The 24611-nt window shown below is 45.7% G+C and overlaps 1 protein-coding gene across 1 annotated transcript in view; it reads right to left on the minus strand.

The window, feature by feature from the left end:
- CHUK (component of inhibitor of nuclear factor kappa B kinase complex) overlaps positions 1-24611 on the minus strand; it is a 92615-nt gene that overhangs the window by 9894 nt on the left and 58110 nt on the right. Inside the window, exons 18-19 of the mRNA XM_032796455.2 lie at positions 23748-23895; positions 22768-22904 (exon numbers count right to left, since the gene is read on the minus strand). Of these exons, the coding sequence (XP_032652346.1) occupies positions 22768-22904; positions 23748-23895 (285 nt within the window). The remainder of the gene's footprint in view (positions 1-22767; positions 22905-23747; positions 23896-24611) is intronic.

The following is a 24611-nucleotide window of genomic DNA, read 5'->3' on the forward strand; positions in this document are numbered from 1 at the left end:
GCAGGACTGAACAGTTTCATGCTTGCCTCGCCTGTTCATATCCTATGTGGATTGCATGAAGGGACAAAGTTTCTGTGCAGACCATCTCTAGATGGCAACGTCTTGTTCAGAGACATGAGCGCTACCCATCTAAAAGTACTGCTAGGCAAAAGTCTATGGCACATGGGGTGCACCACATGCCCCCTGGAATACATGTTTGCATCACATGTCGAAGAACCACAGTCTAACGTATGGAGGTGTTACTCCACCAGGAAAGAATGCAGCTTGGGGAAAAATACAGGAAAATACACAGCCTGGTGCAAATGAAACAGAGTCTGCCTTGGATAAGAAGTTTGGGTGCGGTTGGAACATCACCTTATTCTTTGAGAACTGCATGTAAGGAGGCCCCACCATCAGGGCCTGCAACTCACCCACACTCCTGGCAGTGGTAATGGCTATCAAGAATGCAGTTTTCTGAGACAGAGGTGGCAGTGGACAGGATGCAAGAGACTCAGATGGAGGCCCCAATAGAGCTGTTAAAATCATGTTCAGGTCCCATAAAGGGACTGGCTCTTGGACCGGAAGATGTAGGTGGAGAAGTCCTCTCAGAAAGCTCATCACCATGGCACTGAAACAAACAGATTTCCCCTGGATAGGGGGATGAAACACTGATATTGCTGCCAAGTACACACACAGAGCTGGGAGCCAAGACTGATTTCTATAGGTGTAGCAAGTACTCCAAGATGTCTTGGATGGAAGTCCCCTCCAGGTGGGCCCCACTTAGCCTATTAAATTAGGTATTAGCTTGGATTTTACTCTTATTTTCTTTTGTAACTAATCCTGAAGTTTATGCATCATCACTTGTAATCACTTAAAATCTATCTTTCTGTAGTTAATAAACTTATTGTTTTATCTTAACCAGTGTGTTTGGACTGAAGTGTGGGAAACTCCATTTGAGATAACAAGGCTGGTACATATATCATTTTCCTTTGATGAAATGATGGATTCCCTACGAGCCGGTACTGTTCAGAAGGGTACTGAGCAGTACAATACGCACATTTCTGTGGGAACAAGGCTGGGCCTAGAGATCTTGCGGGTGTTGCCCTGTATGTAATTCTTGAGTGACTGGTCAGAGTGCTCATTATTTAGCTGGGAGTGAATCTACAGGCTGAAGGCTGCATGAGCAGGCGAGAATTGGCTGTTCTGACAACAAAACAGTGTAAAAGGCACCCCAGGCTAGAGAATTAAAGGGACAAAGCTGTTCAACTGTCCAGATTGTACCCTGGATAATACTACAGTCTGAAGCAGGCCTCACTGATTTCTCTAACAGATAAAGTTTTAAGGCAGTTTTCTCTGGATCTAGCAGCTCTTCGGATAAGGACTTGCAATCCTTAAATGTCCCCTAACATCACACTCACCCAGGCAGTATACACAATTGGTAAACATGAAGTGCTGCATGGGTTTGTAAGATTTTTAAAAAATGGTATGAAAATTATGGGCTATGGATGGCATTATAGAATAGAGAAAGTTGCATGCTGCGACCATGGCCCACAGCTCCCAGAGATCTCTAGGCAAGTCATTTCTATCTGACAACACATTGCAAAAATTTTCCAAAAGTCATTGTGCCAGACAGTAGGGTGTGGCACAGTGGGATACCCACCTGTGGTGCACTGCACTTTGCATTGACACAAGCACTGCTGGTGAGTACATGCAGTTCTCACACAAGCAGACAAGTTTGAATGTGCATGAGCAATATACTAATTTTGGCAGCTGCATACCCATGTAACTTTAATAAATCGTAGTTCGTAGTGTACACATAGCCTTGGAGTGAGCATTATTAAGGTGCATAATAGCCCCACATGACAAACATTTAAAACCTCAAAAATTTTAAGCAGACATGAGGAAATCTCCCTACTTGGAACAAAACAAATCAAATACACACTATTAAATTAAAACCCATTAAATACTACAATACACCCTAACTACCACTAACTAAACTATTTATAAATAAACTAGTATGTGAGTAGATGAGATGGCACTGTCAGTTGGCGTCATCTCACAGCCAAATGTGGTGAAAGGAACTGAGGACCAGTTGGTCACTCCATCCCCTTTTATAAACCTCACAGGGGAGGAGCTTGAGGCTATGCAGGAAACAGCTGTAGCCAATAGACATGGCTGACTAAAGCATTCTGATCTCCAGTGCATGTGGCACCAGATGTGGAGCACATATAGACAAGCACTCAAGGAATAATGGAACACTACAAGGGAAGAATATGGACAACAAGGAGAAAAACACTACACACTGATTGGAAGAGTAGTCAGGCAGGTGTTACAGTCAGCGAAAGGAGTATACCTAATTGTAGCAGGGTGGATCCCTGCTCCTGCCCTGAAGGGTTAAAAACAGCCCTGGGAGGGGGCTGTGGCTGGAGAAAGCAGCTTTTAGGCTGGGCTGATTGGGGAAAGTGGCTGCAGCTGGGGCCACGCCCCAAACAGACTCAGCTGGACCTATAAAGGCAGAGAAGCCCGGGGCAGGCAGACAGTCTCCCTCTGCCTGTAGAGGGAGAAGGGCCTGGCTGCAGGGAGCTAGAGATAGCGTACCTGAGTGAAGCAGGGCTGGGGACAGGCAGAGGAGCTGGGGAGCTCCAGCCTGGAAAGCCCCAGGCTGTGGCCTAGCATAAGGCCAACAGTTACTGGGGGTTGCAGAGGGGAGCCCAGAGGTAGGCCAAGGCAGGAGGTCCAAACCCTTAGTAGGCTGATACTGCAGTCTGCCCCACGGCGCAGGGGCTAGACAATAACTAGCAGTAGCTGTATACTGAGGTGAGGTGGGGATAGTGGGTGGGGGTTCCTCTGGGGGAGGAAGACCCTGAGAGAAAAGGGGTTACTGCCAGGGGGAAGCACCCCAGGTAAAATGGCACCAGGGTCCAGGGAGGGACACGGGGGGCCCAAGAGGACAGGCGGATCACTGGCCTGCAGAGGACGCTCCTGGCTGGAAAAAGAGCCAATTCCCAGGAGTCACCAGAAGGAGGCATCGCAGGGGTGAGTCTGCACCTCAACACTAATCCAGCCAGAAAGCTGGGTGAGGTTTGAGGGAAACAACTGAAATGCCTGAACATGCAAGGCATCAGGACAATAATACGGAGGAACTGGAACTACTTGTGCAGGAGGCCAAACCGGATATTATAGGGATAAGAAATCATGGTGCAATAGTGCTCATGACTGGAATACAGGCATTGAAAGCTGTGCGCTGTTTAGGAAAGATAGCAATAAAGGCAAACGTGGAGGGATAGAGTTCTGTAATCAACGATGTAGAAAACTGTTAAATACAATATGATAGTATAGACAAAACTGAATCTGTTTGAGTCAAAATCACTTTGGGGAAGGATTGTAAAAGACGTTCTATTAGGATAAGGTTGGGGTATGCAACAGATCTCCAGGGCTGGATTCAGATACTGATAGAGAGCTCATATTATTAGAGAGAAATACTTTAGGGAATTGTGTCAAAATGGGAGACTAACTTCCTGGATAGGGATTGAAAAATAAATGTTGCGAATGCTGATATGGCCCAGTTATTCTTGGATGCGATAGATGAGTTTTCATTATCAACTTGTCACTGAATTAACAAGAGGTGATGCAATTTTATACTTGATTTTGATAAGTAGTGAGGACTTAATAAAAGAGCTGGTCATAGGAAATAACCTTTGATCGAGTGATTCAGTTTAAATTAAATGGAAGGATAATCAAAGCCAGGCATCAACTATGGTTTTTCATTTCAAAAGAGAAAACTTTGGAAAATTAAGGGAATTAATTAAAGAAATCAACTGGGCTAAAGAGCTCAAAGACTTAAGAGATAGAGGCAGCTTGCAATTTCTTGTTGTGAAAGACTCTAGACCCAACTGGATGAATAGCCATCTCAAAAAGGTTATTAGTAGTAAGCAGAGAACCTTTAGGGAATGAAAGCGACATCTTGGAGGTTAGGAAATGTGGGAATAAATGTGAATTAGCTCTTGTCAAGAAGATTAAAATTTATTTATTTATTTTTAGAAAGAAGGTAGGTGAGAATCTTTTATTGGACCAACTTCTATTGGTGAGAGAGACATACAAAGAGCTCTTCAGGTAAGCTCAAAAGCTTGTGTCTCTCACCAACAGGAGCTGGTCCAATAAAACATATTACCTCACCCACTTTGTCTCTCTAATATCCTGGGACCAACATGGCTACAAAAACACTGCATACGACTTTTTTAGTTATATAAATACAGAGAGAATAAGGAAGGATGAGGTCGGGCTGCTATGTAGCCTAGATGGGAAGGAGATTAAAGATAATATATGTATGGCCGAAAAACTAAATGAACACTTTGCCTCGCTTTTCAATTAAAATGAGAACATGGATGGGCATGAAGGCAATTTGGCTGATGGAAATGAGTGTACAGAAATGGAAATCACCACATCTGAGGTGGAAGAAAAATGTAAAGAACTTAATGCGCTCAAATCAAGGGGACTGGATAATTCCATCCCAGAAGATTGAAAGATTGCTAGTCTGGTAGCAAGGATTTTTAATAATTCTATCTGGGAGATAGTACCATATGACTGAAGAATAGCGAACATCACACCCATAACCTGGGCACTTACACAACTGCTGGTATGAGCTCAGTAGCCAGCAAGTCTTGAGAACAAATAGTGAAGAAAAAGACAGTTACCTTTTCTGTAACTGGTGTTCTTCAAGATCTGTTGCTCATGTCTATTCCATAATAGGTGTGTGTGCTCGCCACGTGCACCCGTGCCGGAAGCTTTTACCCTAGCAGTACCCTTAGGGGAATGCCTTAGCGACCCCTGGAGTGGCGCCTCCATGGCGTGGTATAAGGAGGGCTGCACTCTTCCCACAACCTCAGTTCCTTCTTGCCAGACAACTCCGATAGAGGGGAAGGAGGGCAGGATGTGGAATAGACATGAACAACACATCTTGAAGAACACCACTTACGGAAAAGGCAACTGTCTTTTCTTCTTCAAGTGATTGCTCATGTGCATTCTACAATAGATGATTCCAAGCTATATCTGTTGGAGGTGGGTAGGAGTTCACAAATTCTCCGGACGGAGCACAGCTTTGCTGAACCCAGCATCATCCCTGGTCTGGGAGACGATTGCATAGTGCGAGGTGAACATGTGAACTGAAGACCACATGACAGCCCTACAAATGGCCTGAATGGGGATGTGGGCCAAAAAGGCAGCCAACGAGGCCTGTGCCCGAGTTGAGTGAGCATTCACAATTGGTGGCAGAGAGATTCCCACCAGGTCATAACGGCTACAGATGCCCACGGTGATCCAGTTGGAGAGCCGCTGAGTGGAGATTGGCCGACATTTCATGCGCTCAACCAAGGGAATGAACAGTTGCAAGGACTTTCTGAACAGCTTAGTCTGTGCTCCAGGTAGAAAGCCAGAGCCCGTCTCACATCCAGCCTGTGGACGCATGGGGCTTGGGGCAGAGAACTGGCAGAAAAATGTCCTGACCCATGTAATAGGTGGAGACTACCTTCGGGAGGAACAAGGGGTGTGGGCAGAGCTAGACCTTATCCTTATGAAACATCATGTACGGGGGCTCGGAGGTCAGGACCCTGAGCTCCGAGACCCGCCTAGCCAACGTGATCGCAACCAGAAAGCCACCTTCCATGAGAGGTGTAGCCAGGAGTACATGGCCAGTGGCTTAAATGGGGGCCCCGTGAGACGGGCCAATACCAAGTTTAGGTCAAACTGCAGGACTGAGGGCCTAACATGCGGGAATAGACTATTCAAACCCTTATGGCAGTGTTTTCCAAAGTGTGGTACGCGTACCCCTGGTGGTACGTGGAAGGGTTTCAAGGGGCACATGGCAAAAATTTTTATTTCATTTTACTTTATCATAGTTTTTTTTTATCAGAAGAAAACAATTCACTAAAATTTTATATATAAGAATGGTGTACACTTGTGTGTATTTCTACTGTATGTTTACATTGTAACTAATATGATAATGAGTTCTGTAACATCTAATAGCACAGCAGAGCCAACACAAACCACTTGTGCGCGTTACTGCGGCTCGGGCAATACACTTGCCTTTGTGGCATTCGCAGAAGTCATACTGACGGATAAAAGATAAGTGAACAACTACTCGTAGTAATTTAAAGATTGTAGCAAGTACATACTTGGTGTCTATTAATATACGAAATTTCTCTGTTTTTGTTAAACCCATTTACAATTGATCGCTAGCTAAAAACGGGAAGTTTGAAATGTACAAAAGAAAATTATGAAGGAAATACGAATGTTAGTGATAATTATGCCGAAAAATGCAGTGACATGGCGACAGACAATTGTGACGACAAAATTAGTGAACCTTGTGAACCATCTGTAAGTTTATTGAACATATCAGCTGTAAAGAAAACAAAAAAGCCCGCAAATATGTTAAATATCTTAAACTGGGATTTTCGAGGACTGGCGATGAGGTGGAGCCTGTTCCACTATGTGTGATTTGTTGTTACAAGACTCTCACAGATGAAAATATGAAACCATCCAACCTAAAATGCCATTTTGATAGCAAACAAAGAATACGAGTGAAAACCTGTAAAATTCTTCGAAAATAGGCTCAAATATCTCCAAAAGTCCCAAAAAACAATTCGCAATGTGAAGAGAGGTGAAAATATGAAAGCTTTGGAAGCTTCATATACCCTGGCGTACTTAATTGCAAAGGCCAGAGCTGCTGAAGTGATTGACAAGACATTAGTAAAACCTGCAGCCAAAGTAATGGTACAAGTGATGATTGGAGACAAGGCTAGCAAAGCTATAGATTGTGTCCCTCTCTTAAATAACACTGTTCATCGTAGAATCACAGATAAGGCTGAAAACGTAAAGCAGCAATTATTTTCAAGAGTACAAAAGAGTTGTTACTATGCACTGCAAGCGGATGAATCCACTGATATTGTGAATTTAGCTAATCTTTTGTTTGTCAGATACGAGCTGAATAATGAAGTCCACAATGATATTTTTTCTTTTCAACATATACCAACACATACAACTGGAGAAGCTATTTTTAAAAAGTTATTGATGACTTTATCAAAAACAATGACTTGGATTGGAGTTGTGTTGGAATAAGCACAGATGGCGCCAGAGCCATGATTGGTTTAAAGAAAGGAGTTGTTGCACGTAGTCAAGCTGTTGCGCCAGAAGCAAAATCATCTCGTTGCATTCACAGGGAAGCACTCGCCACTCAGAACATGCATGCAGATCTAAAGCAAGTACTGGATGATGCTGTGAAAATAATCAATTTTGTGAAAGGCTGCCCTCTGAATGCCTGGCTGTTTTCTCAGCTTTGTGATGAAATGGGCAGTGATTACACAACTCCTATTTCATGCTTAAGCACATTGGCTTTTGCATGGAAAAGTTCTGAATCGCCTGTTTGAGCTGCAAGAACTGCACCTTTTTTTTAGATGAAAATCAACCTGTGAGACTGTATACACGACTGAAAGTGGTTACGCAAACTAGCATATATTGCAAACATCTTTGCTCATTTAAACAACTTCAATCTATCCTTGCAAGGGAAACTCATATCCCTATTCCATGTTCAAGACAAAGTGAGTGCCATGGTCACAAAATTGAAACTGTGGCATAAACGTCTTAGTCATGTGTTGCAAACCATGAAGCAGCATTTGGAAAGCCTGCAGAAAGATCTTCGTAAGCATTCCCCTGAACTGGACGGCACCTTTGAATGAATAAGGAACCCTTTTATCATCAATGTTCAAACACTGCCAAATAACCTCTCTGCTTCAGAAAAACAGCTCTTGGAGCTGGCTTCAGATAGTTTCCTGAAAACAAAATTTGAGCAAAATACACTGATGTCATTTTGGTTGTGGGTTAGCTCTGAATATCCAGCTCTATCAGACAAAGCTGTCAAGTATCTTCTGCCTTTTCCCACCTCGTATTTGTGCGAGATCGGATTCTCTGCGCTGGTTGGCATCAAAACAAAAACACAAAATCGTCTTATTGACATAGAGCTCCATCTTCATCTTAAGATCACAAACGCAGAGCCAGATATCCCCACAGTGGTGTTTGGTCAAAAGCAGTTCCATCCCTTCTACTGAATAGTTTGGTTTGTACTGAAAATTTTTCAATACCAAAATAGTAAGTATTAAAACTAGTGCTTTCTTCACTAACCTAACCAAATCAGCATATTTTAATTTCAGAATGATACAAATTCACTATATACACACACACACACACACGCTGTTCTGCCAGACTGTTGATTCACTTCTAATTATTTTAATTATTTCTAGTACTATTTCTATATGTAACTATTATTTCTATTAAAAGTTTTGTTTCAAACTGTCTGTAATATAATTTTGTATTTATTTCTAACAAACATTTAATCCAGAATGAAACAAATTAGGAATCTGTTCTAAAAATGTGGCTACCACCCTCCAAAAACGATCTTCACCGGAGAAAGGGTACGCCGGTAAGACAAATGTCTCGAAAGGGGAACTCAACTATTGTAAGTTTGAGAAACACTGCCTTAAGGAATGGGCCAGTCATAGCATGGGAGAATACCGTATGGCCCTGCAGCAGCAGATGGAAGGCCAATATGGCTGCCAGATGCACCTTGACTGACAAGGGTGTGAGGCGGTAGTCCAGGAGGTAGTCCAGGATACGCCGGATCAGGGCGGCCACTAGGGAAATGCCACGTTCATCCACCCATCTGGAAAACCGAGACCACTTTGCCAAGTAGGCTCAGCACATAGAGGGCCGCCTGCTTTCTAGGAGGACACGCTGAATCCCTTCCGAGCACGTCCTTTCCTCCTTTCCTAACCACTGAGCAGCCACACCGTGAGGTGGAGTACCAATAAGCTGGGGTGGAGGAGAGCAGGTCCAGGCAGGACAGCCACGGTGGGGTGACCACCAGGCCCATGAGGGTCCCATACCAATGCTGTCTGAACCATGCCAGGGCAATTGACGGACCCAGGCCTTGTCCGTTTTTATCTTTTCCAGGACCTTGCCAATCAGCGGGAATGAGGGAAAGGCATAGAGAAACTGGCCTGACCAGGACAGAAGGAAGGCATCGAAAATAGCGCCCCATCCCAGCCCTCCCCCACCCCCAGGAGCAGAACCAGGGAAAGCGATGGTTCTGCTGAGTTGCAAACAGGTCCACCTGCGGAGTTCCCCCACACTTGGAAAAGTCTGTGCACCACCTCTCAATGGAGAGACCACTCGTGCTGAGAGGAGAAGTCCCTGCTCAAGCAATCCGCCCACATGTTTCAGCTGGAAGGCCTGTAGGCAGATGTCATGGGCTATACGGAAGTCCCACAGCTTGAGGGCTTCGTGGCAGAGGATCATGAGGACCCTGACCACCCAGCCCTCCAGGTGCAAGCAGAAGGCCATGCACACCAGCCATACTGCCCTGAACTCCTCCACATAAACGTCAAGGGTCAGATCCAGAGGCGACCACAGACCATGGGTCTGAAAGTTCCCCACATGGGCCCCCCATCCTATGTCCGACACCAGCTCCAGCAACAGGGCCCTGCCTCTGAATGGGACTCCTTGGAGCATGTTTCTCGGGGAGGTGATTACTGGTTCGGGTACCATGAGGACTTTGTGTCATAAACAGATAGCTAAGGGTTAATGTCTATTTCACCTGCAAAGGAGTAACCAAACACCTGACCAGAGGACCAATCAGGAAACCGGATTTTTCAAAGCTCAGGGAGGGAATGTTTGGGTCTGTGTCTTTCGTCTGGCTCTCAGCTATGAGAGGGGGAACAAATCAAAAGAACCAGAATTCACAGGCGACAACTGGAAAAAAGAACAAAAGGTCGGTGTCAAAGAGAAAGAAAGGAAAACACAATAAACTGGCAGCTAAACAAAATGGTGAACAAGCAGCCAAAGAGCAGCTCAACCGAAAGAACAACAACAAGAATGCAAGCCCACAGAAAGAAACTACAAGAAGAAAGAGGGGCCCCAGAAACCAAGAAGATATGATGCAAGCCAACAAAAGAGAACAGCACCAAAGTGCAAGCCACCAGAAGAGATGGAAACAACAAAAAGAAAGTGGAGAGGGATAAAAACAGAAAAGCATGAACTGAAGTAAACAGCCTAAGCAACCAGAGACCCAACCACTCCTAACAACACTTCCGACCAATGACTGGTACCTACAGCCAAGAAATTCCCACCTACAAGGCCAGGTGATGACACTGAGGCCTTCATTAGAGAATTTTGAAGACCTGCATTGCGCTAAAGAGCCTTGAAGACGCATACATGGTAGAGCTGAGGTCACATCTCAAGTGGCCCGTGTAGCCAGAGTGGCGGCTGAAATGCCAAAGGACAAAACGAACGATATAAACGCGTTTCAAAACCAGGCCAGATAACAGAAATGGGAATAACCCGGATCAGCCGTCGGCGTTTCAGAACCAGAAGCTGGAAAACGAGATGTGTCATTCTCCCAGAGACGCCTACTACGGTTGAAAGATAAGGGCCTGCATAATCAGGAACAAATGTCAATCCCTGTACGAACTGCACCTGCCTCCATACAAAGTGGAAGCAGTTTCTGGGATGGTCGTCCTGAGGACATAACACACGTACATCAAGATAGGAAAACCCAAAATCTCACCGAGGCGTGAGGATGGAGCAAAGATATGTGGATAGGCAGAAAGCCAGGGAACCACGTCAAGGGAATGACTACCATTCCAGGGGGCACAACGACAAAACCTACACACCGAGGGCAACCCAAACCTCACACCTACAAGACCCAAGGAAAGCCCACAGTAAGAAGCTCCTCATTGCACTTCCACCTCACCATCCCCTAGTAACTCACCTCGACCCAGTGACCTCATCAGCTGGCAGATGCTTATAGTTAATGACTGGAACAATAAAGGCCAACTGCCCAAAAACCCCACCCGGTGCACGAGTCATACATACCCACCATCTACACCCAAAGATCGCCCAGACCCCAGATGCCTCTCAAACTCCCTGGACGAAGCGAAACAGTGAGAGTGGCGGAAGCAAGATTACGCGTGAGAGAGACACGGCACATGCCTCAGCTATCCACCAATCCTGTCGGGACTACCCAAACTCACAACCCAGAGAGCCAAAGGAACATGTTACCAGCCTATCAGTCACACAGCTGTAGACTGCCTACGAGCTCGAACTGGCCTGTCGCAGTACACAAGGCGGTCAGGATGGTGGACTTCTGCTGTCGCAGATCATGACAATTAGTTAACACCAACCTATGCTAAAGCGGAAGACTGCCACCAAGGTGAAGCGCGCCAAAGAGTGGGTAAGGTTACAACCACAGCCAACCAGGGGCAAGCCTTCCCAGACTCCTTCCACGAGCCTCCGCCAGGGAAATCACCGCTGTGTTGTCAGAGACCCAGAACAGAGGTGTGAACCGATCCCCCTCCAGTCCCAGGCCCGGAACTGGAACAGCAACCAGCACCAGCACCAGCAATTGCAACCACATCTTCAACCCAACGCCAGAGGGGGCCAGCGAGCCTGAACTGGCAGAAGCAACAGACAACCATACCGAAGAGGCTCAGCCAGAGCCTGAAATACCACCAGGTGCACCAGCGGAGAGAGGTTCACCAGCAACGGAAACAACCCCACACCTACATCGCTTCCAGAGGGACCAAGCCCAAGTCCACAGTCTGAGGAAGAACTGGTGTCCCCAGCCTCAAGGGAACAGTTCCAGACTGAGCAGGAAGCAGATGACAGCCTTCAGAAAGCTTGGGTGGCGGCACGGAGCAACCCACCGCCTCTCAGCTCTTCTAACCGATCCCGGTTTGTTATAGACCAAGGACTTTTATACAAGGAAATTCTTTCTGGTGGACACCAGGAAGAATGGCAGCCGCACAAACGGTTGGTGGTTCCAACTAAGTACCGGGGGAAGCTCTTAAGCTTAGCCCATGATCATCCCAGTGGCCATGCTGGGGTGAACAGAACCAAAGACAGGTTGGGGAAGTCCTTCCACTGGGAGGGGATGGGCAAGGAAGTTGCCCAGTATGTCCGGTCTTGTGAGGTGTGCCAAAGAGTGGGAAAGCCCCAAGATCTGGTCAAGGCCCCTCTCCAGCCACTCCCCATAATTGAGGTCCCATTTCAGCGAGTAGCTGTGGATATTCTGGGTCCTTTCCCAAAAAGACGCCCCAGGGAAAGCAGTACGTACTGACTTTCGTGGACTTTGCTACCCGATGGCCGGAAGCAGTAGCTCTAGGCAACACCAGGGCTAAAGCTGTGTGCCAGGCCCTAACAGACATTTTTGCCAGGGTAGGTTGCCCTCCGATATCCTTACAGATTCAGGATCTAATTTCCTGGCAGGCACCATGAAAGACCTGTGGGAAACTCATGGGGTGAATCACTTGGTTGCCACCCCGTACCACCATCAAACCAATGGCCTGGTGGAAAGGTTTAATGGACTTTGGGGGCCATGATCCGTAAATTCGTGAATGAATACTCCAATGACTGGGACCTAGTGTTTGCAGCAGTTGCTCTTTGCTTACAGGGCTGTACCACATCCCAGTTTAGGGTTTTCACCATTTGAACTTGTGTATGGCCACGAGGTTAAGGGCCATTACAGTTGGTGAAGCAACAATGGGAGGGGTTTTACACCCTCTCCAGGAACTAACATTCTGGACTTTGTAAGCAACCTACAAACACCCTCCGACACTCTTTAGCCCTTGCTAGAGAAAACCTAAAGGATACTCAGGAAGAGCAAAAGGCCTGGTATGATAAACATACCAGAGACCGTTCCTTCAAGAGAGGAGACCAGGTTATGGTCTTGAAGGCGCAACAGGCCCATAAGATGGAAGCATCATGGGAAGGGCCATTCACGGTCCAAGAGCGCCTGGGAGCTGTTAACTACCTCATAGCATTTCCCAATTCCTCACTAAAACCCAAAGTGTACCATGTTAATTCTCTCAAGCCTTTTTTCCAGAGACTTACAGGTTTGTCAGTTTACAGTCCAGGGAGGAGATGACGCTGAGTGGCCTGACGGTGTCTACTACGACGAAGGAAAAAGGACGGTGGCGTGGAAGAGGTGAACCTCTCAACCACCCTGGAACGTCTGCAGCGGCAACAATCAAGGAGCTGTGCACTAGCTTCGCCCCATTGTTCTCAGCCACTCCAGGACGGACTGAACAGGCATACCACTCCATTGACACAGGTAATGCTCACCCAATTAGAACACCACCCTACCGGGTGTCTCCTCACGCCCAAGCTGCTATAGAACGGGAGATCCAGAACATGCTACAGATGGGTATAATCCGCTCATCTACCAGTGCATGGGCATCTCCAGTGGTTCTGGTACCCAAACCAGATGGGGAAATACGCTTTTGCGTGGACTACCGTAAGCTAAATGCGGTAACTCGTCCAGACAACTATCCAATGCCACGCACCGATGAGCTATTGGAGAAGTTGGGACGTGCCCAGTTCATCTCTACAATAGACTTAACCAAGGGTACTGGCAAGTACCGCTAGATGAACCTGCCAAGGAAAGGTCAGCATTCGTCACCCATGCGGGGGTGTATGAATTTAATGTACTTCCTTTCGGGCTGCGAAATGCACCCGCCACCTTCCAGAGGCTGGTAGATGGTCTGCTAGCAGGACTGGGAGAATATGCAGTTGCCTACCTCGATGATGTGGCCATTTTTCAGACTCCTGGCCCGAACACCTAGTACACCTGGAAAAGGTCTTTGAGCGCATCAGGCAGGCAGGACTAACTGTTAAGGCCAAAAAGTGTCAAATAGGCCAAAACAGAGTGACTTACCTGGGACACCAGGTGGTCGAGGAACCATAAACCCCCTACAGGCCAAGGTGGATGCTATCCAAAAGTGGCCTGTCCCAAAGTCAAAGAAACAGGTCCAATCCTTCTTAGGCTTGGCCGGGTATTACAGGCGATTTGTACCACACTACAGCCAAATCCAGCCAATCGCTTGCCCCACTGACCAAAAAGCACCCAGCCAAATGCAATTAATGGACTGATGAGTGTCAGAAGGCCTTACCAACTTAAGGCGAGCTCACGTCTGACCGGTGCTAAGGGCCCGGACTTTGACAAACCATTCCTAGTAACCACCGATGCATCTGAGCATGGTATAGGAGCAGTTCTCATGCAGGAAGGACCGATCACAACTTCCATCCTGTCGTGTTTCTCAGCAATAAACTGTCTGAGAGGGAAAGTCACTGGTCATCAGTGAAAAGGAATTGCTATGCCATTGTGTACGCCGCTGCAAAAGCTACGCCCATATGTTGGGGACGGCGGTTTCAGTCTACAAACTGACCCTGCTGCGCTAAAGTGGCTCTTTACTGCCAAGGGGAACAAAAGAAACTCTTGTGGAGTTTATCTCTCCAAGATTTTGCTTTTGAAATCAACACATTTCAGGAGCTTTACAAAGTACTGATGCACTCTCCCATGAGAGTTTCCCAGAATACACTGGTTAAAAAATATCCTAATAATAGTAAAAGTCTTGTAGTTTACATACTTAGTAGTATATCGTAAAGGTGCATGTGTTGTATTAATCTGTTTAGTCTTAAGTTCTAGGAAGAAATCATCCGCCAGTGAAGTTTCCCACTGTCTGTGATTTGGGGGCGGTTCATAAACAATGCTACGGGTTAATGTCTATTTCACCCTGCAAAGGGTAACCAAACACCTGACCCAGAGGACAATCAGGAAACTGGATTTTTCAAAGCTCAGGGAGGAATTTTCGGTCTGTGTCTTTTGTCTGTCTCTCCGCTATGAGAGAGGATCTTTCTATCTTCAAGCTTCTAATCTTCAGTTTCCAAGTTGTAAGTACAAAGAAGAAAACAATAGGCTTTATTGGGTTTTTTGTATTTACATGTGTTAGTGCTGGATGTTTAAATTGTATTCTTTTTGAATAAGGTTGTTTGTTTATTTTTTCTTTTAAGCAATGACCCTGTATGTCAATCGATACAGAGACTATGTTTATGTTTTTCTTCTTTTATGTAAAGCTTTCTTTTTAAGACCTGTTGGTTTCTCTGGGTGGCTAAGGAACGAAGGGACGGAATTCCTTTGTGTTAGATCTACGGTGGTGGATCTGAACAGCCTCAGGGGAGAAGAGGGGAGGGGAGAGATACTTAATCTCCAGTGCTTGTGTTCAAGGGCTTGAAGCGGGATCTTCCAGGAGAACCCACGGAGGGGAAGCCTGGGAGGAAGTAAAGAGAAGACAAGGGGAGGGAGTATGTTTCCTTTGTGGTAAGAGTCAGGACCTCTGAGTCTTGGGGTCCCCCAGGGAAAGTTTGGGAGACCAGAGTGAGCCAAACATTGGAAATTTTGGCTGATGGCAGCGTATCAGATTCTTAAGCTGAATTAAGCAGAGGGCATTGCAGCTCCTTATATGTAGGTCAACTGAGATAGAAGCTTACGACATGTGGCCAGTGGTGAGGTAGAGAAAAGGAGAGAAGAAAGGAGAAGAGAAGAAAGAGGAGAGAGAGAAGAGGAAGACGAAGGAGGGAGGAGAAGGAGAGAGAGAGACAGGGAAGAAGAGAGAAAGACAAGAGAAGAAGAGAAATGAAGGGAAAGAAGAAAAGAAAGAAGAAACAATCCAAAAGAGAGAAAAAGACAGAAATACGAGAAGAAAAGGAACGGCAGAAACAGAGAAAAATAGCAAGAGAGAGGGAGAGGAAGAAGAGAGGGATAGAAAAAGAGATAAAGGGGTAAGAAAGTGAAAGGTGAGAGGAAAGAACCGCAGGGAGAAAGAAGGGAGACTCAGAAGAAGTGAAGATCGGAGAGAAGCAAAAGAAGAAAGAAGAAACGAAGGAAAAGGAGCAAAGAAAGGGGAAGGATAAAAGACGAAAGAAGGCACATGAAGAAGGCAAAAAGACGGAGAAACTTAGAAAGAAGCAGAGAGAGAGGCCTGTAGGGACCTAAGAAACGAGAAAGAGACACGAGGAAAAGAGAAGAGGAAAAGAGAAGTAGAAAGAACGAAGAATAGAGACGAAGAGAGAGAGAGAAAGAAAGAGAGGAGTGGGGGAGAAAAACAGAAAGAACGGAAAAGAAGACACGCAGAAAACGAGAAGAGGAAGGAGAGAAAGCCGACGGAGAACAGCAGGAAAGAGGATAAGAAAAAAAGTAAGCCGAGAAGTGCAGCCAGGGAAGGGAATGGGGATCTAAAGAAGACCAGAAGAAAAGAGATAGAGAAAAAGAGGGAGAGGGAAAGAAAGAAAAGGAAGAGATAACAAGGAAAGAGAGAGCAAAAGAAGAAAAGACACGCGAGAAGAAGACAGAAGAGGAGGAATAGAGCAGAGCAAAAAAAAAAGAAAAAAAAGGAAAAAAAAAAGAGAAAGAAGAAATAGAAAGCACAACGAAAAGAACAAGAGAAAAAAAAGACGAGAAAGAATAGAAAAGAAGAAAAGGAAAGAAAAGACAAAAGATAGAAAATAAAAGGAGGTAATAGAAGTAAGAGAGAGAGAAGAGCAAATAAGAGAAGAGACTAAGAAAAAAGAATGTAACAAAGAACATAGAAAGAGAAAAGAAAAAAAAAAAAATGAAAGGGAGGAAAAGTTAAAAAAGAGAGCACCCAAGAAAAAGGAAAGATAGAACAAGAGAGAAAAAAAGAAAAAATAGCGAAAAGAGAGAAAGAAGAGGAGAGAAGATGGGAAACAAAAAAACGAACAAGAGGAACAACACAAGAATAATAGAGAGACCGACAACAAAAAATAGAGATAAAAGAAAAGAAGAACAAATGACTGAAGAAGAAGACGAAGACGACAGAAAAGAGAAAGAAGGAGCGACAGAGCAGAAAACGAAGAAGAAAACAAAGAAAAAAAATAAGAAAGTGTTGGTTTGTAGAACAAGAGAGAAAAGAGAAGAAAAAGGGATAAAGGAAAAAACATAGAAAAGAGGGAGAAAAAAAAGAAAGAACTAGAAAAACAAAACAAAACAGAAATGACAAGTAACGTAAGAGACGACGAAGGAGTCTCGAAAAAGAAAAGAGGAAAAAGAAGAAAGGAGCACACAAAATGAGAACAAAAAAAGACAAGAGAAGGAGAGGTAATGAGAGAGAGAAAGAAAATAAGAAAAAGAGTAAGACACGAACCGAGAAAGAGAGAAAGATCAGAAAAGAAGAACAGAGGTGAAAGAAGAAAGAAGTAAAAAAGGAAAGAAGCAGGAAACGAGAAAGAAGAAAGAACAAGAAGAGAGAAAGCCAAAAGAAAGAGAAGAAACGAAAAAAAAAAAGAAGAGATAGAAACAGAGAAGAACAGAAGAAAGAAGAAAGGATAAACTCAAAAGCAAAGAACCGACCGCAGGAAGACGAAAAAGAAAGAAAAAGGAAAAAGAAACAGGAAACAAACAAGAGAAGAGAAGATAGGAGAAAGAAAGGAAGTAGCAGAAAAAGAGAAAGAATAACAGAAAAGCACAAAAGAAGTAAACACAAAGAAAACAATAAGAAAGCTGAAAAGAACAGCAGAGAAGAATTAGACAGATAAGAAGAGCAGACAGAAGAGAGGAAGAAAATAGAAATGAAGACAAGAAAAGGAAAAGTATTAAGGAGAGAAGAGAAGAATCCAGAAGCCAGTAAGAGTATTATATTTTTCTTTCTCTGCTAGGGGCTTTTTAGCAAGAAAAAGGGTTGGTTAAAAGGAGCCAGAGAGAATTTTGTTTTCTGCTCTCTCCTGCTCAGTTTGGCTTGCATTTTTTAAGCAAGAACCATTAAGGTTTTGCCAGTTTGGCTTGCTTTTAAGCAAGGAGCCATTAATGACAAAAGGTCTTTTTTAACGAGATAGGCACTCCCATGGGATCAAGTAACTTCCAGCCAAAACCCCCACCACAGGTTAATAAAGTGGTTTTTACTAGGTTAGATTTGCATATAAAATGTTAGCTAGAGGAAAAACACACCAACATAGTCTCTGTATCAGTTGACAATTACAGGGTCAATTGCGTTAAAAGAAAATATGAATAAACAAGCCTTATTCAAAAAGAAATACAGTTCTAAAATCATTCCAGGCAACTACACACAGTTAAATACAAAAAACCCCCCAATAAAAAGCCTGATTGTTGTCACCTTTGTACTTACAACTTGGGAAATGCAGATTAGGCTTGAAGATAGAAAATCCCGTCTGCATCCAGTTTTGCTCTTTCTTGTTTCAGGGCATCCTTGGTAGTCATGGTTCCTGCTTTCTTGTGTTGGGGTGCCCTCTGGTGTTTATTGTCTGAACTGCTGGCTCTCTGTTGTCTCCTGGGGTCTGCCCAGCAACCATGGGTCTGCCCAGCAACCATGGGTCTGAAAGTTCCCCACATGGGCCCCCCATCCTATGTCCGACACCAGCTCCAGCAACAGGGCCCTGCCCCTGAATGGGACTCCTTGGAGCATGTTTCTCGGGGAGGTGATTACTGGTTCAGGTACCATGAGGACTTTGTCCATCCTGTCCCTTGCCTGGGAGAACTCCAAGGCCAACCAGAGCTGGAGGGGCCTCATCCTGAGTCTGACATGATGGATCACATACATACACACCCACATATGACAAGAGCTACAGGCATGCTCTGGCTGTTGTCACCAGAAACCTTGTGTCTGTGTCAATGTGCCCCTTCAGGGTCTCGAACCTGTCTGGTGGGAGGGAGGGTCTGGCCGATGAGACATCCAGGACTGCCCCGATAAACTCTATGTGTTGAACTGGGTCTAATGTGGACTTGGTGTTGTTTACGAACAAGTCCAAAGTGATGCACATGGACAGAAGAAGTGCCACGTGATCCTGCACCTGCGACCAGGAGCTGCCCTTGACCAACCAGTCATCCAGATAGGGGAAGGTCTGGACCCCACCCCGGTGCCTGAGTTAGGCCGCCACCACCAACATACATTTCATAAATACCCATGGGGCAGTGGACAGGCCAAACAGGAGGACCATAAATTGGTAGTATTCCTGTCCCACCATGAAGCAGAGGAAGCATCTGTGCCCCTCGAATACATGAATGTGGGAGTACGCGTCCTGCAGATCAAGGGTGGCGTACAAGTCCCCAGGATCGAGGGAGGGGATGAGGGAGGCCAGGGAGATCATGCGGAACTTGAGCTTCACCATGTACTCGTTTAGGCCTCGCAGGTCCAAGATGGGCCTGAGTCCCCCTTGGCCTTCGGGAGAAGGAAATAGCAGGAGTAGTACCCCTTGCCTTTTAACTCCCTGGGTACCACTTCCACCGCTCCTAGGCCCAGGAGTCGCCCCAACTCCTGCTTGAGCAGGGCCTTGTGCGAGGAGTTTCCTGGGAGCGACAGGGAGTGGTTGGGCGGGGAGGAAGTAAACTGGAGTGTGTAGCCCCAGGAGATGGTGTTGAGGACCCATTGGTCCGAGGTCAGCCACAACCAGTCTGGGAGAAAACACACACAACCGATTGGTGAAGGGAAGCTTTATTGGGGGTTGATCTCTGAGAACTGGCATGGCGCCCCTGGGCATTTCGTCAAAATCACCTTTTCCCTGCCTGCTTGCCCTTGGAGGACCCAGGCTGGGGGGCAGGGCGAGAGTGCCTCTGTGGGCACCTCTTATAGTCCCACAACTTCTTATAAGCGGTCTCATATTTTGGGTAGGTGGCCTGAGTGGAAATCTGCTGCAGCTTGAACTTAGGTTTAGCCAGAGCTGGAACATAGAGACCCAGAGTCTGGAGAGTCATGCGGGAGTCTTTCAGGCCATGCAGTTTTGTATCCGTTTGGACAGTCCAGAGAGCAGAAGCCATGATGCCCTTCTCATGGACACCGCTAAGGCCATGGACCGCGTGGCCGTGGCTGCTGCATCTGAAGCTGCCCGCAGGGTTGCCCTGGCAGCTGCTGTACCCTCCTCCACCAGCGCTTTGAACTCCTTCTTGTTACGCTCCTGGAGGGAGTCTTCAAACTTGGGCAGGGAGCCCCACAGATTGAACTCATACCAGCCTAGGAGAGCTTTGTGGTTCACCACCTGTAACTGTAAGCTCGAGGACGAATAAATTTTCCTTCCAAAAAAGAGTCCAGCCTCCACGAATCCTTATTTTTCAGGGTAGGGACTGGCTGGCCCTGCCGCTCCCTGTGGTTGACCGACTCGGCCACCAGGGAGTTAGGAGCAGGGTGAGTGTATAAGTATTTATGCCCCTTGGCAGGAACAAGATACTTACATTCTGCTTTCTTGGAGGTGGGGGGCAAATGAGGCGTTTGTCACAGGGCATTTGAAATTTTTGCCACCCCTTTATGGAAAGGCTAGGCTACCCTACCCAGTGCCGAGGAGGACAGCACATTAAACAGAGTCCTTGAGGGCTCCTCCATCTCCTCTGCTTGGAGGTGGAGGCTTGATGCTACCCTTTTTAAGAGTTTCTGGTGGGCCCTAAAGTGCTCTTGAAGAACAGAAAGAGGCGGGGCCATAATCACCTCATATGGGGAGGGTGAGGAGGCCGGTGCAGTACTTTGAGTGTCCACTGGCACTAGAGGATCCACCACCTGGATGGTCTCCAGGCACAGTGACGAGAATGTACGTCCCACCAACTCCTTCCTCAGAGGTCTGGAGAGAGAGGCCGATGGTCCTTCTGAGGCTCCAGCCACTGAGTGAGCCCCCACAAGCCTTTAACTCTGAACTGCCCTTTGATTTATTCTCTTTCATGATGCTTCAGATAGAGCAGATGTCAGTGCTGGGCAACTTGTATGACTGCTAGCAAGCATCTTCACTCTGAAGACAGAATGAAGATGGTGATATCTGGTGCCAATATATTCTTCTCCCTTACTCCAAATGGAGCAAGCAGACAAGGTCTGCACCACTCAGTGAGTAGCCATGTCCCAAACACAGAAAATAACTTGTCTTGCTCTAGTGTGAATGACATCACATGAATCTTTTTAACACAGATAAACCCAGCTTAAGAAATTCCTGATCCAACTTTCAGTGCCCTAACTCGGAGGCACACATCGCTTTTCCTCTGCCAGCGTACAACTTGACTAGATTCACTGAACATAAATTAAAGAAAAGAAAAAGCTAGTTCTGATGAGACAGCAGGTGCACCAGATCCAACCACAGACTGAACAAATAGGACAGAGCAACTACCCACATTTAAAGATATGCTCTCGGCATTGTAAGATGCCTGCAAAGAAGCACACTGCTCTGAGCTAAGCCAACAACTTTTACAGCTGTTAGGTGTGACCCAGGAAGTCCCTCAATGCCAACTGGCAGAGGGCATACCATACCATAACTCACATCAGGCCTGACATTCATTGCCTCAACACAATGTTGTCATAATCTGTACCTACAAGGCATCGTGTAAGGTATACAAAACAGTAACATGCTGGTCTTTAATATTATCTCACAATGTATGTAACAGGTTGTGTATAAAGAATGATAGATGTGTGCTGGAAGAAGGTCTTTTGCAAGGAGTGCATAAATCCAGCCTGTCCTAGACAAAGAAATGTCATTTCACCAGCTTTCCTGCGTCTCCAGGGTAAATTGAGCCAGATAATATCTCAGAGGAAAAGTACATCTACATATAAAGTTAAAGCCATCAAGCTAAATGAGCGAAGGGGAAGATCACTTAGCTATCATGATAGGGGATGGAGCCCGCACTCCAGGCAGCCTTCCCCAGCTCTTGAAATAGACAACAGACTTTGGGAAAAACAAGCAGCAGCATAAAGCCATTTTGGCATCCATCACTGGACAGACAAAAGAGGCTAGAGCTCTGGTAATCTGAAAAAGGTGGATCCTTTAGCCAAGTGGGTTAAAGTCTCTGGGAACTTGCTGAAGTTAAGTTTTAGGCACTAGAAAGCACATTTTGTTTTACTTGTAACCACATCTATGTTTTCTATTCTTACTTATCACTTAAATGTGTGTTCTTTGTTATAAAACTTGCTCTTGTTTTACTACAAAACCATCTCAGTGCTGTGTACTAAACTGAAAGGTGAAGTCCTCAGCTAAATGAACAAGTTGGTGTGTGTTCTGTCTCTTTGTGGGCAGCACATACAACTTCTGGGTATCCGAGAGAGCAACTGGACACTGTTTTGGGGAGACTCAGAATTGAAAGAGCTGTTGGTGTCCCTCTGCAAGGAGTAACCAGGTTGGTGAAAACCAGGGTGAGAGCATTGTGCAGTGAGTAGGTTGCTGGTATGTGGACTCTAAGCCAAAGCTGCACTGCACAGCAGCAGGCAGTGCCAGAATCCCTTGCTACTCTGGTTGAACCCCCATAGCATCACAAGAACAGCAATTGGGGCCAGCAAGTTTCATAAAAGAATAAGACTTCAGCCTAGTTTCTGATTCTGATATTCAGTATGGTTGTAACATACAAGACCTGTTAGGACTCTATCCTTCCACATACTCGGAAAAGGCACCAACACTCAACTGAATGGGAGTGCAAGATCACAGGCTAATTGCTGCTCTGAGCCCAGGCAACTTCAGTGACCCCAGCTCCAGATCAGTCAAGAGAAACTGAACAATCAGAGTCCACTTGAACTGAAGATGATTCAGGCTACTGCAGCTGCAATGGACACCAAATGTGGCCAGCTTTAATCAGGATTAACCATAGGCCAGGTAGCCAGCAAGAGGACTTGGGCAAGAAGAGAGGGCGGATTGTGGTTCACAGTGTTTCATAGGCCAGCCTTATTCTATTCTGGTTCTTACACCACGGCCATCACAATGGTACCTCTAAAGTCAGTTACTCTACCAAAATGTACCAGGCAGCACACAAGCTGTGTGCTTTTCAAGAAGTCCAACATCCTAATGTATCACAGTTGGAGCCTGTCTACACTACAGCTTGGTGAGGGAGTGCAAGCTTTCAGAGCTCTTGCACATAAAATAGGTATACCCTTCAGAAAAGAAGGAGACTGGTCTTAACCTCCCCTCCTTGGCTCTTACCCATCTCTAGGAGCTGTCATAGAAGAGAGGGGATGGAGTATGTTGCCAGAGGAGTTTGGAGGGAGCCATGTAGCAGTTGAAGAGGGGGCTGCACTTTCGATGCTGGAACTCACAAGAGATCGAGCAGAACTCTGAGTCTAGAATAAAAGCAGAATTATTTTCATTGCACATATTCAGTGGATGGACACAGATTTTAGTCCTGCTTCATTTGGGTTTACACTGTGTATACACGCCAAGAGACCTGTGATTAGTGCATTATAAGCATCATTCAAGATAAATATACATTAATGCAAAAGCTATGGCAATGAAACATCAAGGTAACAAATTGAAGCCCCAGAAGGTGATGAATTGCCAGTGTTCAAGGTTGTCACATCCACAGTAACTTACCCAAATTGCACATACTGTATATTTTAAGCTGAAGTCACCTATGGCATTCACCCTCCCAAGCCCATGCACTACAGTAACCCTCCAGGCTGGGGAGAGCTGTATATGGTTTCAGAACTGAACTGGCAAGTGGCCAGGAGATGCAAAGCTTTCACTTCCCCAGGACCTGAGAGGGTAGCCTGGGGTAGCAGAGACAGACTCAAACTAATGTGACTGGTGCTCCAGCCACACCGTCTGTCTTTGCTTCCCTAGCACAATAGCAGTAAGGTGGGAAGCAGATGTGCTACTCCACAGCAGGCTTTTTCCTTGTTTTGGCTATTTAGACTAAGTTCTTCGGGTAACAACTCTCTCTGTGTGTGTCTGTGCAGCACCCAGCAAAACAGGGCCCTGATTCTGGCTGGCGCCTTTAAGTGCCACTGTAAGAAATAATACACAGCATGCATAAGCCACAGAACAATTTCTGTATATACTCAGCACATAGTGCTTCAAACCTTCCACAACACTTTACCAACCATCACAGATCTGACAGGTCACACACTGCCTGGCTAAAGAGGTTATTGTTAGCGTTTCGGGACTTCAATCCTAAGGTTACTTACACAAGCAATTTTCAGCAAATGCCAGATCTCCCTCTGCCTTTTTCCCTGCATCTGCATCACCGAACTGTCAGCCTCCTTAATGTTATTCAGAGCCACTTCAATCTTTGGAAGTAAATCAATAATCTTCTGTTTACAGCCTAACAGCTTGCTGTAACAAAGGAGAAATCACAATCACTTTTCCATTCAGTGGGGCACAGGCTTTGGTAGAGTCAATGTGGCTGCATTGATTTTACATCTTGCTATTTAAAGAAAAACTGGGTAAACATGTACTTGTCCCTCAGCATTTACATTGATAGCTGAAGGCACAGATGCACAACTGAAAGATTCTTTGGGACCATGGTGGCTCCTAGAAGCCTTCGGGTCTAATGATCAAGGTACACAGCACAAAAAATTCAATGCAAGAAGGCTTCAGGACTTAGAATTTTCAGTATTTTAGTCTTTCTTCACAAAGAAACCTCCTGCCATGGACCCCTCCACCTCAGCAACAGTCACATATGTACATGGAACTCACTTGAGGGAAGGTTCCCAGAGGAGATGTGAAATGCTTTTAGGGAAAGCGTTAAGGGGTTGTGTTACAGTATAAGTCAGATGAATGAGTATGGAGTGTCTGCATGTCATTGAAGGGGAAAGCAATTCTTGGTGGGGGGCTGCAATGCCTCACTGACAACAGAAAATTTGAGGGGGATGTATAACAAGGTCTAAGACAGATCTTCCCCCCTTTACTAGCTTTGAAGGTTTAGGGACAGTGATGAGAATATGCCCTTCAGCAATCTGAACCATCTCTGAATGAATTTTTTGTTCTTGGAATATGAATGCAAGGGCTCTCTGCTCCCCAACAGAATTATTATGTTAAAAGGTCTCCAG

The sequence above is a fragment of the Chelonoidis abingdonii genome, chromosome 15, assembly GCF_003597395.2.
Source record: "Chelonoidis abingdonii isolate Lonesome George chromosome 15, CheloAbing_2.0, whole genome shotgun sequence".
NCBI classification, from domain to species: domain Eukaryota; kingdom Metazoa; phylum Chordata; order Testudines; family Testudinidae; genus Chelonoidis; species Chelonoidis abingdonii.